The sequence below is a fragment of the Geotrypetes seraphini genome, chromosome 6 (assembly GCF_902459505.1).
Source record: "Geotrypetes seraphini chromosome 6, aGeoSer1.1, whole genome shotgun sequence".
NCBI lineage: Eukaryota > Metazoa > Chordata > Amphibia > Gymnophiona > Dermophiidae > Geotrypetes > Geotrypetes seraphini.
In genome coordinates, this window is record NC_047089.1 from 56,302,443 (window position 1) to 56,319,416 (window position 16,974).

At 40.6% G+C, this 16,974-nt stretch overlaps 1 protein-coding gene across 2 annotated transcripts in view; it reads right to left on the reverse strand.

Annotated features, from left to right (window-relative positions):
* Positions 1-16,974, reverse strand: part of TRPC4 (transient receptor potential cation channel subfamily C member 4) — a 185,481-nt gene that overhangs the window by 24,184 nt on the left and 144,323 nt on the right. For both annotated transcript variants that reach the window (XM_033950649.1, XM_033950650.1), the window contains exon 7: positions 12,663-12,858. In XM_033950649.1, the coding sequence (XP_033806540.1) occupies positions 12,663-12,858 (196 nt within the window). The remainder of the gene's footprint in view (positions 1-12,662; positions 12,859-16,974) is intronic.

Consider the following 16,974-nt stretch of genomic DNA (forward strand, 5'->3'; position numbering starts at 1 on the left):
CCATTATCCACCTGTTGCTCACGCCGGCATTGGCTCTCTTCTGACATCACATCCTGGTCCCACGACAGGATGTGATGTCAGAAGGGAGACGACACCAGCACGAGCAGTGAGTGGAAGATGCTGCATGCGCTGGCAAACATTTAAAGAGGTACGCGGGGGACAGAAAGGAGGAGAAGTGCCTGCACCCGGGGCATTTCACCCCTGCCCCCTTATTATACCATTGTTTACATGTGTATGTGATATAGATAAGTATATGCCGCTATTAACATGTGAATATGTTTCTATAAGAATGGCCAAAGATTCTTAACGGTGCTGTTTTGAGTCTGTCATGTTGTGCCACCTTAGGTTGGCTAAATTTTGGTTCATAGATATCTTTACTCAATTAGCAGGAACAATTAAAGGTCTCTCTTTTTAAAAACCAAATGTCTCCTTAGTTTCCTCCCTCCTTACCCACTCAAACCAGTACTTATTTCTCATTTATATACAGTACTTCAAAAGCGCTGATATCTTTGCTCAGTTAAAATGATGGCCCCTCTGTTTTATTAAGCAGGATTCCGTTCCTTGAACATTATTTTTGGGATTGCTTGTTTACCTGTACCTGTCTCTTCCTTTCTATGCTTTCTTGGCTCTCCCCATTTTTACAAGTGCTGGGTTTTGCTCTGTGTATACAAACATTGATTTTACAGTTCCCATTTTCCACACCCTCCCTTCTCTTGCTTTCATAACTAGTCATTTCTATAAGTTCAATGCAGTTAACAAATGTTTAAAAACCAATATAAATGGGGAAGATTAGATTAGTTAGCAAAGAGATGTGTTTTCAGTTGCTTTCGAAAATAATAATAATAACAGTTTATATACCGCAGGACCTTGAAGTTCTATGTGGTTTACAATGATTAGAAATGTTGTAGATTAAATGGAATAAACAAAGTACAGACTTAGTTATTGATAGTTCTAGCGATCATTTGTTGAGGACTGAGATTGTATAGGATTGTATGATAAGACTCGGAGCTCAACAGCAGAAGTTTTAGTTCCTTATCCCAGCAAGCCGCTTGGTAAGAAAGTAAACATTGAATATTTTTTTTATAATGACAACCTTTGATTGATGGAAAATTAAAGAGACTATATGAGCGCCATGAGCATTTGGATTGAACAAAGGAAAATAAGCCAAAAAGCACATTATGGTTTTTTTAAATTCTTTATTGATTTTCTAAACTTCAAAAGTGCAATACATAAATATATATAATATAATAAGTTAATAAAATCACATTCAACTTACAAATATGTATAACCAACCATTTTGTCCTCCCCCCCCACCCAATGATTATTCAATTAAACACAGAAACATAGACTATCCCAATAACCTTACCCTATTCAGATTAAAAATATCCTTCCACCCTCCTCCCACCCCAGATGGACATATTCAAAAGTCAAATTAGGACAGAAATAGCCCCACCCTTTCCTGGATGTGTACGAAAATAAACAAAAGCTGACTCATAATCAAAGACCTACTATTGTGAAGTAATATATGATGTCAACGGCCCCCCCCAAAAAAAAAACACTTTATAATAAAGACAACTGAATTTGAATTTAACTCGGGCCTCTATTGGAAGCCAGTTCAATTCTTGATTATAGGGGGGCCGAGCAGGGCTTTGGGGGGGGCGATCAAAGGGAGGGTGCGACGAGGGCAGGAGGGCCTAGGATTGCTCTGGCCCCTATATTAGAGGGGGTGGGGAGTAGGGGGTTTCACCGGGGCAGGAGGGCTTGGGCTCTCTCCTGCCCCGATCATGTCGGGAAGGGTGGGGAGTTGCCAGGAAGGAGGGAAAAGAGATGGCTGACGGGAGATATGATTGAAACCTACAAAATCCTGACTTGAAGCAGTTCAGAGGAAGGCAGCATAAATGGTAGAGGGTTTGCGCCAAAAGAAGTACGAGAAGAGATTGAAAGACCTGAATATGTATAATCTTGAGGATTGGAGGTACAAGGGAGATAAGAAACAGATGTTTAAATATTTGAAAGGTATTAATATAGAACCAAATCTTTTCCAGAGAAGGGAAAATGGTAAAACTAGAGGATATAAATTGAGGTTATGGGGTGGTAGACTTAGGAATAATGTTAGGAAATTATTTTTTATGCAGAGGGTTGTAGATGCCTGGAATGGCTTCCCAAGGGAGATGGTGGAGAGGAAAATGGTGATGGAATTCAAAAATGCATGGGATGATCACAGAATATCTATAATTAGAAAATGAATGGAATAAATTGATGAACTAAGGCCTATACTAGGCAGACTTGCATGGTCTGTGCCCCGTATATGGCAACGCAGTTTAAAATGTGCCTGGGAGGGCTTTGACAGGAACTACAGTAATTTGGAACATAAAGTCGCTGCAGGGCAGACTCTACTATCTGTATCCCACAAACAAAGAGATGGTTTGGATAGAATGGAGTGAGTTGCGACGGCAACTCCAGAAGCTGAAAGCTAAGGACATTATTGGGCAGGCTTTATGGTTAATAACCCAAAAATAACTAGGGAAAAAGATAAAAGTAATGTAATTATGAATTTATAATGTATGTAAATATTGGGCAGACTGGATAGACCATTCAGGTCTTTATCTGCTGTCATTTACTATGTTACTACCCATTGGCATAGCGAGGGGGGAGGGTCCACCCCGGACACTGTCTTGGTGAGGATGTCGGCACCCCTCCTCCTCTCTGACCCCCCCACTCCTTCTCACTCCTCCCCCACTATACCTTTATCTGTTTGCTGATGCCACTTCCAGGTCCTGCACACAGGAAGTGATGTCAGAGAGCCGATGCTGACAGCGAGTTGGTGATGCTGCTCACACCAGGGAAGTTAAAAGAGGGAAGGGGTGCGCGTGTACATGGCAGGGGGAGGTAGGGAAGGAGTGAGACTGCGGAGAAGACACAGGAGGTGCGCCTCTACCCCAGGTGCCTCTCACCCTTGCTATGCCACTGTTACTACGTGGAAGATATGTGGTTTGACTGATATTCAATGCTGGTACCCACATAGTTAAGCCAGCAATTAAGAGTGCTTTTTGTGCCCACTTAGCTATGTAGGCACTGTCATTGAATATTGCTGGCACCTGCATATCTGCTAGCAACTCCCTGACTCTGCATCTGTAATTACCCCCCCCCCCCCCCACCCTCCTGTCAAATTTTAAGATGGCCAGTTAGTGCCAATATTCAACAGCATTTCCTCGTTAAGTGCCACTGGCAAACTAGGGAAATTCTACTTTTCCAAAATTACTGAGCAGTGAAATAATTTTTCTGTTCAACTGCGCAATCTAGACTCTTTCTAACTATTTCAAAAACACCTGAAAACTTGGCTATTTTCTTTTTAAAAAAAATATATCTTTATTAGATTTTCAAACTACAATTGTGCAAAAAGTAATTCATATACATAAAATATCGCTAGACAAGCACAATAAACTTTCAGACATTAACATACAATTAAATTTTCCCCCACCCTCCCACTCAATGCGCAAATAAAATAAAACCCACATGAAACTATCCATATATACCCTGAATCAAGTTCCAATGCAACTCCCTTCCCCAACCCCCCAACCCACCCTAGATGTGTATGTTTACAAGCCTATAAAATCAATTATTCTTCCTTACAAAATTTCGCCAATGGCTCCCAAACATCCATAAACTGTAACGCCCTTGCTGTATAGCCATGAAACATTCCATTTTAAAAATGTAACAGCGATTCCCACCCAAAATTGTAACTTAATCGATCCCAATTCTTCCAATTCCTTAAAATGAGCTATTTTCAAAGTTGTAAATTCTGCTCCTCTCCATACTATTCCAAATTCATATTGCACTTGTTCTCTTTTCTAATTTTTGTAAACCGTGCCGAGCTCTATTGTTATAGAGAAGATGCGGTATATAAGCTTAAGGTTTAGTTTAGTTTAATATTAGCAGCTGGCCAACTGAGCATGATTTAAATTTGCAGGAGCATCTCTTATCCACTTAAATCACTTTGAATACTGACCGCATAATTTCTCATCCCCTTCACCTTCTACCTCTCTCTTTTATTATCCTCCTGGTACCTTTGGATTGCAATCCTGCAGGCCTCAGTGTCTTCTCTCTTTCCCTGCGCCCATGATACCACCATCAAAAAGCACTGTTCTTTTTTGAACAATGTACAAATCTGTCCATTCCTTTCTGAATATTCTATCAAACCTTTTAGCCATTCTTCATCATCTCCTGCTTATACTATTCTGACCTGCTGCTTACTGGTCTGCCACCATTCCTCTCCATTAAAGTCTAGTAACCATGGTGATAACTTATCTAGTACATCTGTAATTAAATTCAAAAGAATAGGATCTGAGAAGCAAGGAGCACACTTCACTGATGAAGAATGAAGAATACTTCCCATTCTGTCTCTGATCTAAAATTGCTAAAACCCAAAGGCTGACTAACAGCTAATTCCCAAGGAGATTGGAAAGGTAACTTAGATACCACATTTACAGTGGAACTGTGGATGACAGATTTACTCAGAATCCATTTTTAGGTGGTAGTAGATTGAGAAATTACTGCCATCTGAATGCAGCAGGACAATGTTGGAGGTGGAGGATCGCATTTGATGCGACAATGATGACAACATCAAATTTATACTGCACCAAAGAAAGGCCAAGCAATCTACTTCTGTATTCTGCCACGAAAACTTGATAATGTTCATCAAGTCACTAGAACTCAAACATGAGTCGATACCACTTAAAAGAGGTTGATAAATTATTGCCATCTGAATTATGGCCTGCCCAGTCTTCTGAATGATCAAAATTGACTCCAAATTTAGCGATTTGACAGCAGCAGATGTGTACTACCAGAATTGAGAAACAATGCTAACAATTTTTTAAAAGGCCTGATTCTACACTGTGAACTGAAAAAAAACCACACCAAAATATTTTTTGTATCTTCCACAGAACTCAGCCTTGTGAAAATGAATTTTGAACTGAATAAAAACATATCAAAAAGTTTTATGACAACTTATGGAAACATGTAAAGTCAAAAAGTAACGTTTCAATTAAGCAGATGTTTGAATTGCGCTCCCTTTTTACAAAGGCACACCCTCAGCCTTGGTCACCACTGATCTATGGACTTGTCAAGGACACTCTGCTTCAGCTCAGCCCAAACAAAGATAATGCACTGTTTAAGGTCTTCAACGTCCGATATTGTTGTCTGGTAGACACATTCCTGTATTAGCCCCCAGATTCAGCAGGTTTAGGTCTGATGAATTTACAGGCTAGAAGTCTGGACCAATGAAGTCTAGGGTCTCCTGATGTAGCAGTTCTATAGTGTCTTTTGCCCGATGTGTTGGGGCATTGTCATGTTAGAAGATAAAGTAGTCTCTTGACATGTGACGGATCACTGGCAACAGCTTCTGCATCAAGAAGATCCTGGTAGTATGCGCCATTGAGCTTAATCCCAGGATCTATGAAGAACAGATCTGTGAATCTGAGTTTTGAGATTGTGGCCAAGACCATGACTAGCTGAAGGTCAGGTTGGGCTATAGTAGGCGTTTGGCATTAACCTCAGACTTCAGTATTGTGGAAGGCACATTCAGGCGATCATTCTATGTGTTAATCGGTGGAGTTACTATGAATATCTTTTCATCTGTAAACCAAATGAAGCTGACGTTGTGCTCCTTGCAACATTTTAGGAGTGTGTCTTTGTTGTGTAAAATTAAATCATAGGCACAACACTTTTTAAAACAATTTAATTTCAGATTATCACGAATTATCTTAACCACAGTTGTCTGGTTTATTCCTGCTTCTCTTGCTATTTGGTGAGTTGTTCAGTGTGTTTGCGGAGCGTCCTCCTGGCTCAGTACAACATCAATGTGCTCTTATGTGCGAATCAAGCACAGTCATCCACTGTCCGTTGCTCAGATCTTGTGCAGCAGCAAATCTAGGCCGTTTTTGTTCCAACCCTTCTTTGGGAACTCGTTCATCAATCATTGATTGCTATAACCTTTTAGTAGTACCATGTTCTTTATCAGAATTCGGTCTTCTGCAGTGAAGACCATTTTGATACAGAAACTGTTTACAAACTGTCATCTGCTTCTACATGTATCCCATAGCAACAATTCATTTTTACAAGATAGCGTTGTGGTGCAGTGGGAAATATTTATATTTTACATCAACTTCATTCAGGACATGATGGACTAAATTTTATTCTGTGGAAGAAATGACAAAAAACATTTTGGGTGTGGTTTTTTTTTGGGGGGTGGAGGGGTTCACAGTGTATATACAGCACCCAAAAAATTGATGCCAACTAGAATGGTGCTTAGAGCAATTGTACAAGATGTATGAATCTTTTCTCCAGTCATGGTACATGGGCTTGTCATGCCACTGGGGCTCACGCACCTCTGTGAAGCCGAAAGCTATGTTGCCGGTAGTTTCACTACCAGCAGGGCCTCCCAAAGCAGAGAGATTTCAGTGGAGTTGTCAGACTAACGATGTACCACCTATCTGGGCAGAAGCAGATGGACAGTGTTGGAAGTGGAGGATCACATTTGATGCGACAACGGTAACATCAAATTTATACTGAATAGAAGAAAGGCCCAGCAATCTACTTCTGTATTCTTCCATAAAAACTTGATGATTTTCATCAAGTTGCTAGGACTCGAACACGAGTTGATAGCACCTAACATGTACCTTTTATAGAATCACATTAAGTGCCTATGCTTCATATAACTTTTAATATATATTTTCAAACCACCACTGAGTAATTAATACATCTTTCAATCCTTCTTAGTGTAATTGAACCTCCCCCGAAGACCTCAGCAACACTACTCAACTGAAAAATGGGGAGGTTTTTATGCCAATGAAAGAAAGTAGGAATGTTTTGTGTGGGGTTTTTTTCCAGATCAGTCTATAGGTCCCCCCAAATTGCTCTGAGGCTTTTCCTAACCAGAAAAAAAGATAAAATAAGTAATGATTTATGATATGAAGTGATGGATAAAGGTTTTCTTGCAGTGGTTTATTGTTACTTGGTATTTGGTTCATTACCACTGACCCTTTTGATTGTATTGTGTCTGTTTCACTAGTCAGGGGTACTGTATAGCCAACATGTTTTGCAAATGTGCTTTATCAAGGATCTCCCCTTTCCCTTGTCACAGATGCTATTCGCACCCCAGCTTTATCATGAAACTTGAGTGGTATCGCTGAAGTCTTCATGGAAGGTTCAAATACACTAAGAAGTTTCGAAAGATTTATGAATTACTCAGTGGTGATTTTGAAATATACTTTTATATGTTTAGACCACTGGAAAAAATATCTAATTGTGTCAATGTTTTATAGAATCGCATAACTCTATCCTCTCAACAGCTTTCTCAGCATCTACTGACAGAAGGAGTGAGGGTACAATTTGTTGTTACACCCCACATCAATAATAATAATAAGTGCTATATAATGTCTCCCACTTGCCTACCAAATATAAACGCCTAATAGATAGTTTGTAAATAGAGCTGTATAATCTATTCATTGGAACATTGACCAATAACTTGAAAATTAATATTAATTACAGAAATACAGTGGTAGGAGCTACATTGGATATGAACGTTACCTTTCTATAAGTAGAACAGAACAGTTGTCCCTGCTAGCTTCATTGTGACAGTCAATGTATTAAGGGCCCAACTAAGAGACGTGCAAAACATTTATATAACTTAAATGAACACCTGTCCAAACCAACAAGTTGCCAACTTGGAGGGCTATAACAACTACCAAAACCATTTCTACCCTAATTTGCTCCTTTATCAGCTCAAACTGTTCTTGTGAATTCTGAGGGTGATGGATAGATTCCAAATATTTCCAACTACCCTCACTCTCCTCACTTACCTCACAAGTACATAATTCTTTAAATAATTATGCAAACATTTCCTGTAATTTTTCACTTTTTTTGTTCCATATTTTTCCAATGGAACAAAAAAGTAGAAAATCACTGGACTAATTGTATAGCCCTCAATGGAAACTGCCCCAGCTTTGTTGGTTGGGCTGAGAACCTTTCAGCAGCCTCTTGTAAACCAACCTACAATACTTGAACCTCTAAAACAGAAAAATATTGACTGGGGTCCTTAATGGTTTCTACAATATAGGAGGCTTTACTTTATGGCCATTGCAACATCTCAACAATTTCCAGGTTTGCTTTCACTCATTCTAGGGGCCCAAAAGTGTCTGAAGATTTTGCTAGTAGTCTCTCTTGATTATAGACAACCTTAGAACTCATCACATCTCTGGCCTACTACTGAAGCAGCCCTGGTCAGTAAAAAAGAAAACCAAAATAAAAAAACAGACTGTACCTGATACCCACATTGTAATTGAAACCAGGCCTCTTAAAGAGATAAGGTTTTGCATCACTGCCAGTAAACATGTGACTTCCAAAAGGCCTTTGACAAGGTACCCCATGAGCGGCTACTTAAGAAGCTGTGGAACCACGGGGTGGAAGGGGACGTACACAGATGGATCAAACACTGGTTGGCAGGCAGGAGACAGAGGGTTGGGGTGAAGGGTCACTACTCGGGCTGGAGGAAAGTCACGAGCGGAGTTCCTCAGGGGTCTGTACTTGGACCGCTGCTGTTCAATATATTTATTAATGACCTGGAAACGGGGACGAAATGTGAAGTTATAAAATTTGCAGACGACACTAAACTCTGTAGAAGGGTTAGAACTACGGAAGAGTGTGAGGACCTACAAAGGGACCTAAACAAACTGGAGGAGTGGGCGAATAAATGGCAGATGAAATTCAATGTAGGGAAATGCAAGGTCATGCATATAGGGAGAAAGAACCCGATGTTCAGCTACCAAATGGGGGGATTAGTATTAGTGGGAAGTAACCTTGAAAGAGATTTGGGTGTACTGGTGGATACAACAATGAAGCCAACGGCGCAATGCGCAGCAGCCGCGAAGAAGGCAAACAGAATGTTGGGTATTATTAAAAATGGTATTACGACCAGAACAAAAGAGGTCATCCTGCCGTTGTATCGGGCAATGGTGCTCCCGCACCTGGAGTACTGTGTTCAGTATTGGTCGCCGTACCTTAAGAAGGATATGGCAATACTTGAGAGGGTCCAGAGGAGAGCGACACGAATGATTAAGGGCATGGAAAACCTTTCATACACTGAAAGATTGGAGAGGCTGGAGCTCTTCTCCCTGGAGAAGCGGAGACTCAGGGGAGACATGATAGAAACCTACAAGATCATGGAAGGGCGTAGAGAAAGTAGAGAGAGATAGATTCTTCAGATTTTCAAAACATAAAAGAACAAGAGGGCATTCGGAAAAATTGGAAGGGGATAGATTCAAAACAAATGCTAGGAAGTTTTTCTTTACTCAGCGGGTGGTGGACACCTGGAATGCGCTTCCAGAGGACGTAATAGGGCAGAGTACGGTACTGGGGTTTAAGAAAGGATTGGACAATTTCCTGTTGGAAAAGGGGATAGAGGGGTATAGATAGAGGATTACTGCACAGGTCCTGGACCTGTTGGGCCGCCGCGTGAGCGGACTGCTGGGCACGATGGACCTCAGGTCTGACTCGGCAGAGGCATTGCTTATGTTCTTATGTTCTTATGTAATCCTTTGCTATGCAACTCTCAAAACGTACTTATGACCCCCTCTAGATAAGGTATTTCTCCCTTGCTTTCTGCTTTTGTGGATGTCTTTCTTAGTCATTCAAATAATCATTAGTATCAACCACAATACATCACAGCTTATAAAGTGATTTGAATATAACCATATTCTTTTTCTTAGTTTGTTGGGAAAGATGGCTGACAGAATAATATATAAACAAGAATAGCTATGTCAAAATAGTCTTACATTTGTCACTCTTAAGACGTTATAATTGTTGATGATCTGCAATAGAACCGACATCATGTTGTACTGTGAGGACAATTTTCAGAGTCACTTGCCTGGATAAATAGCAATTTACCAGGGTAAATAAGCCATCGGAAAACATTACTCCCTCAATTTAGCTAAGCCCCCATTTCTAGGGGAGATTTTTGGGTAGATTCTGAAAACAACACATGCAGATTGAAGTTTCATATATACAAATTATTTCTGGCATAATTTTACTTGTATTAAAGACAGGTGCAATGTACCCATGGCAGTTTTCAAAGGGAGGCAAGTGTGCTTTCACTTTGAAATTTGGTGTTAAACTCTAAGGGCTCCTTTTACTAAGGTGCGCTAGCGTTTCTAGCACACGCAGGATATTACCGCACGCTATGCGGCTAGAACTAATGCCAACTCAATGCTGGCGTTAGTGTCTACCACGCGCAGCAATGTAGCGCACGCTATTCCGCAGGTTAATGCCCAGCTTCTTAAAAGGAGCCCTAAAGGTGAAGCGCACTCACAAAGCTTGGCAGAGAGCTTGAAAATTCCCCTCCATATGTGTTTGTATATAAATAGTGATAATGTTAAACTTATTAAGTTGATGTTGATAAGCTACAGAGGACAAACAGCAAAAGGAGACCAACAAGTTCTGCAGTGCAAAAGCGGCAAGCGAGAAGCAAAAAGAAAAACTGCAGATCAGTATATACAAGATGCAGGCTATGTTTATTATACCAAATATTTAATGCAGTTAAATGTTACCACCTTATTACAAACAAAGAGACCCGACAAGGTCCATGTTTCGGAGAACACGCCTTCTTCAGGGGTCCATGGTTGACACCGCACTGCTGGCCAGTGACCTTTTTTTAAACAGGCAATAGTTTTATACCATTTTATTACGGTTTTTTACAAACCTTGTCAACCATGGACCCCTGAAGAAGGCGTGTTCTCCGAAACGCGGATCGTGTCGGGTCTTTTGGTTTGTAATAAGGTGGTAACATTTAACTGCATTAAATATTTGGTATAATAAACATAGCCTGCATCTTGTACATACTGGTCTGCAGTTTTTCTTTTTGCTTCTTGATAAGCTATAGAGGCACACAATGTGAAGAGCGCAAACAATTATTTTTTTTCATTCTATTTTAAATGCAATTTATACTTTGCTCTTCTCACTGAGCCATCAAGGAGGTTACAAAAACAAACATTATAACATACTAAAGTTACAAATTTACAGAAGCACAACTAAATTAAAACTAACAGTCCAGCCTACATCAACGTACAGTAATGTCTCTCATATTACAAACTAGGCAAAACTAAATCCATCCTAATTTTCCTCCCAATATTCTATGTCACAAAGGGGCCAGGGCAGAATCAGGCTGTTCCTCTCTAGCCCAGACACCTCTCCTCTCATTGGTGGTGACAGGGAGGTGAAGACAAAATGGGAGAGAATCTAAGAAAAACCCACCCTAGGTCCTCATTTGTGAAGAGAGTGAAGACCATCCACTAAGAGCCCGATATTTAAAATGACTTAAACAGCAAGTGCCTTGTGTTAACTTCGAGTACACAAGACCTGCAATATTTTGTAATGATACCTTCTCTTTGGAATTCTCTTCCCTCTATTATCCAGATGCCACTTTTATAAGTTGGCCTTTCATGCTGCAGGAATCATCATTAGATTTATACCACTTCTGAGGACAAATCCATCCAAAATGGTTCACATCATAATATTTTATGCCTGTTATTATGTAAACCATATAAGCAATATACAGTATATAAATTTTTAAATAAAAACATTAACCCCCTCTTTTACTAAGGTGCCCTGGCCGATTTAGCGAGCGCTAAATCCATAGAATATCATAGAAACGTTAGAATTTAACACATGCTAAATCGGTTGGCGCACCTTAGTAAAAGGACCTCTAAAGGTTTTTGAAAAAGAATAATTTAAATATCAAAACCCTCACTTTAAACAAGCAGCGGTCCTTAACCAGAAACAAATGAAGTTCATGCCATGATGCTCATTAGTGCAGCCTATAGTCTGCAGTACTCTTCATCTTTCATCTACTCCAGTTTCAGCTTATATTAATACTTAATTAATTAAAACATATATTCCCCCTCATGAGGCTGCCTGTAGAGGTCATGAGAGCAATTTGTAAAGACAGCTGCTAGGGGCAAGAGTGAATGGAGTTTGCTCCTGCCCCTATCATCCCACTGAACCACCAGGGATTTCAGGTAGGCTTGGAAAAAAGGGGGACCTATCATGAGTAGGGGGTTAGGGATGGGAGGGGGACCTATCCTGGAGGTAGGGGGTTAGGGAAGAGAGGGGGAATGGACCTGAAGGGGGGATGTTGACTTGTCAATGGTGGGGGGGGAGGGGTTGTGGATCAAAAGGAAACTAGACAGCATTATAAATGGAAGTCCTAGCCAATTTAGCCGGGGCCTGCATAGCTGTCTTAGGTGGGCACTGGCTGAATATCGGCTTTGACCTGCATAAGCTCTGTTACCTCTGCCATGTGAACTAGGCCCAGATGTTCAGTGTCAGTTCCCAAACATGGCCTAGTACTGAAAATCTGGGGCTAATTCTGCCCACCGCTGTCAATGCTTTAAACAAATGCTGACCGCCTCAGCCTGAATATTACCCCTTCAATTTTTGTTACATTTATAACGGAAAAATATTATTTAGATATTTGCTTGTATAAAAATGTTTATTTACCATGGATCTACAATTCTCGACATTTCATAGGCAATATAGGAAACAGTGTATTTGTGTGAATTTAGCCCATAAACATTTTCAAATCTACATAAAGAGGATGAGCGATGACTTACTGCAATGAGCTGGTATGAGTTGTTCATCATGGCTATGAGCATGTTGAGCAGAACCACCAGAGAAATGACATTGTAGGTTCCAAACATGGTGGCACCAACAAATTCAGTGAACTCATGAGGAGCTTCTACATTGGTCACATACAGGTTGATGAGTCCAAATATAGACCAGAATAATGATTGTAATGTTTCAAATAATCTGAAATAAAAGTAAAACTGTATAAATTAATTCAGTCATTAAAACTGATTAAAAAATACAATTATCTGTACTACAGTTACAATACAAGTATTCATTGGTGCACAAAACAAGAGAATCTTTAACAGGGAATCTGAGACACTTAACCCCTCTGGTCTTCAAACAATATATAATCAGTAATTCAGTTTAATACAGTATAAGAAAACAGGCAGACAACCAGGTGGAATATAACAGGCCACAGCTTTATTTATTGTTGAGGGACAATAAATAAGTTAACCCAAGCTGTCAAATAACAATACTTAACATGAACTCAAAGGACTACCTGGAAGGAGTCCAAATGCTAAAATCAAACCATAGCAGGCGAGACCTACTCTGCTACTATTATCAAGAACAACAATAGTCCTGGGTCTCCTGGTCTGAGTTTTAAGATTATGCCAACCAACACCACCTAGCAATAGTTAAGGCCTTGTTCAAAGGATCTCCTTTGAATGCGAGCTCAGGTACTCCTTCCCTCCAAGACAACACTATAACAAGCCCAATAAAACTTCAATGACTGAGAATGGGTGGGTAGAGAAAGCCTTGAAGAGGGTATGGATGAAGGTAAGCTTGTTGAACAGAGCAGGCATTCCACAGGACACATAAGAAGGGCAGAGAGGAGGGGGGAGGAGAGGAACAGAAATAAGACTGGCTACACTGTGGTATAACCAGCATGAGTAGGGCGAGGGTTGATTAGGAGGACTGGGATTGGGATTGATATTCCCGGCAGAGGGCAAGAGAAGGAGTTAGAGAATATGGAAGAGTGTGGGAAAGGCATTGGGGGAGAGGTCCCACAATCAAGATGCACACAGGAAGAGTAGAGATGACTGAATGAGAGGAAGAAAGTGTTGAAGCTTTAGGGAGGCTGAAAAGATAGTGGAGGACAGAAGGGAGGGTGAGATGGTGAATTCGAAAAGTGAATGAGGTAGTGGGGGAGTTAAGTGGTTTGAGATGAAGAAAGAGATTGGGAAAAGTCAGTAGGAAGAGGAGGTGGTGAACTGGAGTCATGGGAGGAAGAGGGGAAAGAGTGAGCACCAAGTGCCTCCTTAATGGATAATGAGATTTATCCTGGATATAGAAGTGTTTATTAGGCCTATATTGGTGAGACTAGTCAGACTTCTGTAACTAAGTTATGGAGAACTTGGAATATGAGGAACGACTTAAGAGACTGGGATTGTTCTCCCTTGAGAAAAGGAGACTGCGAGGGGATATGATCGAGACCTTCAAAATACTGAAAGGAATCGACACAATAGAGCAGAAAGAAAAATTATTTACAATGTCCAATGTGACACAGACAAGAGGACACGGACTGAAGCTGAGGGGGGACAAGTCCAGGACAAATATCAGGAAGTTCTGCTTCACGCAACGAGTGGTGGACACCTGGAATGCTCTCCCAGAGGAGGTTATTGCAGAATCCACTGTTCTAGGATTTAAAAGCAAACTAGAAGCACATCTCCTTACGAGAGGCATAGAGGGATATGGGTGACAAAAATTACGCCAGGTGTACACCTGGCTGGGCCTCCGCGTGTGTGTATCGCCGGACTTGATGGACCGAAGGTCTGATCCGGAGATGGCAATTCTTATGTTCTTATGTTCTTAAGCGCACAACTTTTCAGAATGCCCATGGCCCTCCCACAATCATGCCCCCCCTTTGAGTATGTACTATGGGATTTGGATGCTAAGTGTTTTTGAATACTGTACAGCCAGATATGCATGCAAATTTTAATTGGTGCCAATTAACATCAATAATTGGTAGTGGCCAATAATTGCTCGTTTATGGCTTATTAGCCAATTAAAATTGTGTGCACATCTTGGGATCATACCCAGCCACTATATATACAGAATCCAGGTGATAGTGCCCTTATGCAACACAATCTGGATAATTGTATTCATTTAAGTGGGACCACTTAAATGGCTGTCCTAACTTAGGGCTCCTTTTATTAAACTGCAGAAGAGCTTCTTACTGCGGGCCAGTGAGGGACATGCTCCAATGCTCATTCAATTCCTATAAGCGTTGGAGCATTTACCTCACTGGCCCACGGTAAGAAGCTCTTCCACAGTTTAGCAAAACCTAGCGTTAAATAATTAACATTCGTTTAAGAGTAGGGCTACATATTGAGCAATCATGCTCAAACTGAGACTGTGGCTGAAATTCGGCATAAGGTCAGCCTGTTATCTTTATGTGTTGTGAGGGAGAATAAGGCGGAAGACCTTCATGCAAAAAGTGCATATTTTCCTGGCAGAACAAATAATACTTTTGCAAGAGGACTTCATATTTTCCCTAGAAGCTAGCAAATATCTGCTGACTGTCACTGCATTAGATGTTCTGGGACTTTCCAAGAAAGTGCTTGGGTCATAAGAAAACCAAACCACATAAATCTAGGTCAAAATGACTTACCAGAAGTCATACTAATCACAGGTGAAAAGAGCTGACAGATCTACAATCAAGCCTAGGATGGAGGGGGGCCACTCTCATGAAATTACTGACCTTAGTATTAAGAATGCATTCCGAGGGGAAATAGAGAAGTCATATTTGGCACCAGGTGACATTATGCTTCAATATGGCTCAATTACCAGTACGAATACCATCCAATCAACAAAAATGACAAATGTGACAATCCAATAGAAATTAAGTATGTAATTTGTAACCAGGTAACACTCAACCCTAGGCTACTAAACTAGGGTATAAAAGTAGCATGCTGGCTTAGAACGGATTGAGCAACATATGAGTAGTCTGTGTAAGCTCCTCCATTAGCCTAATTTTCTGATACTATATCCTATTTGGATACTATTTTTGATGTAAGCTGTCTTTTATTTATTACTATTAACCATATATTATATACAGCAATTGGGTTATCGGTGTGAGATCATTCAAACTACATTGGAGGTTTAGCAGCGCCTTCAGCTGGCTGCTCAGTTGACTATGTCTGAATTTTCAGTTGATCAGCTACACATGAGTTCCTGAGGCTGTAGAGCTTCATCCACAGGTTTCATCTGTGAGAGGCAGTATAAGAAAAAGCCAGTAGTTTCCATTAGAAACAACTCTGCTTGTTTACTTTATCCATATAACCAGAAAAGAGCTTCAGAGTGAACATTTTTATCCTATTCATATTCTTAGCCTGTACCAGTTAAAATATTTTCATGTCTGGGAAATTTGTTCACCATTTGCTTTGCTCAGATACAAAATCTAATCTAATCTAATCCTTAGGTTTGTATACCGCATCATCTCCACGTTCGTAGAGCTCAACGTGGTTTACAGTAGGAGAAATAGGAAGGAACTACAACAGAGGGTTAGAGGTAGAAGTATGAAGAAAATTTAGAGGACTTGGGATGCCAAGATATAAGAGTTTCCTTGATTCCTAAGTTGGAGGGAGACTTATATTTTTTGAGAAAAGCCAGGTTTTCAGATGTTTGCGGAAAACTTGGAGAGAGCTCAAGTTCCGAAGAGGGGAGGTAAGGTTGTTCCAAAGCTCAGTGATTTTGAAGTGGAGGGAGATCCCTAGCTTTCCTGTGTGGGAAATGCCTTTTAGCGAGGGGAAGGATAGTTTTAATTTGTGGGAGGATCTGGTGGTATTAGGGTTTGAGGAATTCCAAGAAAGAGGGATAAAGGGAGGGAGGATACCATATAGGATTTTGAAAGTTAAACAGGCGCATTTATAGTGGACCCTGGCGATTATCGGAAGCCAGTGGAGCTTGGCCAGGAGCGGGGAGACATGGTCAAATTTACTTTTAGCGAAGATGAGCTTAAATGGGATAAATGCATTGGTGAACCAGGCCTTTACAGCCTCCTTTCTTATTTAAACATATTAAGGGCAATATTCAGCCTAAGGCAGTAAGCAGCTTACAAGCCAATTTCAGGTGTGGGCTGGTCTAACTCTAGGTATGTCTCTGGGTATGTCTCTGGGTATGTCCACTGACTTGGAAGTTAAGTAAGCAACTACTGCTCGTTTATCTGGTTAGCAGACTAAATATCACTGCTGACTGTTTACCGCTCTATTCTAACTTGCACTGAGCCTACGCTTACCAGATGTCCATGAAAACCCAGACCTATCCTTTTTAGAGGACTGTCTGGGTGTCTGGAGT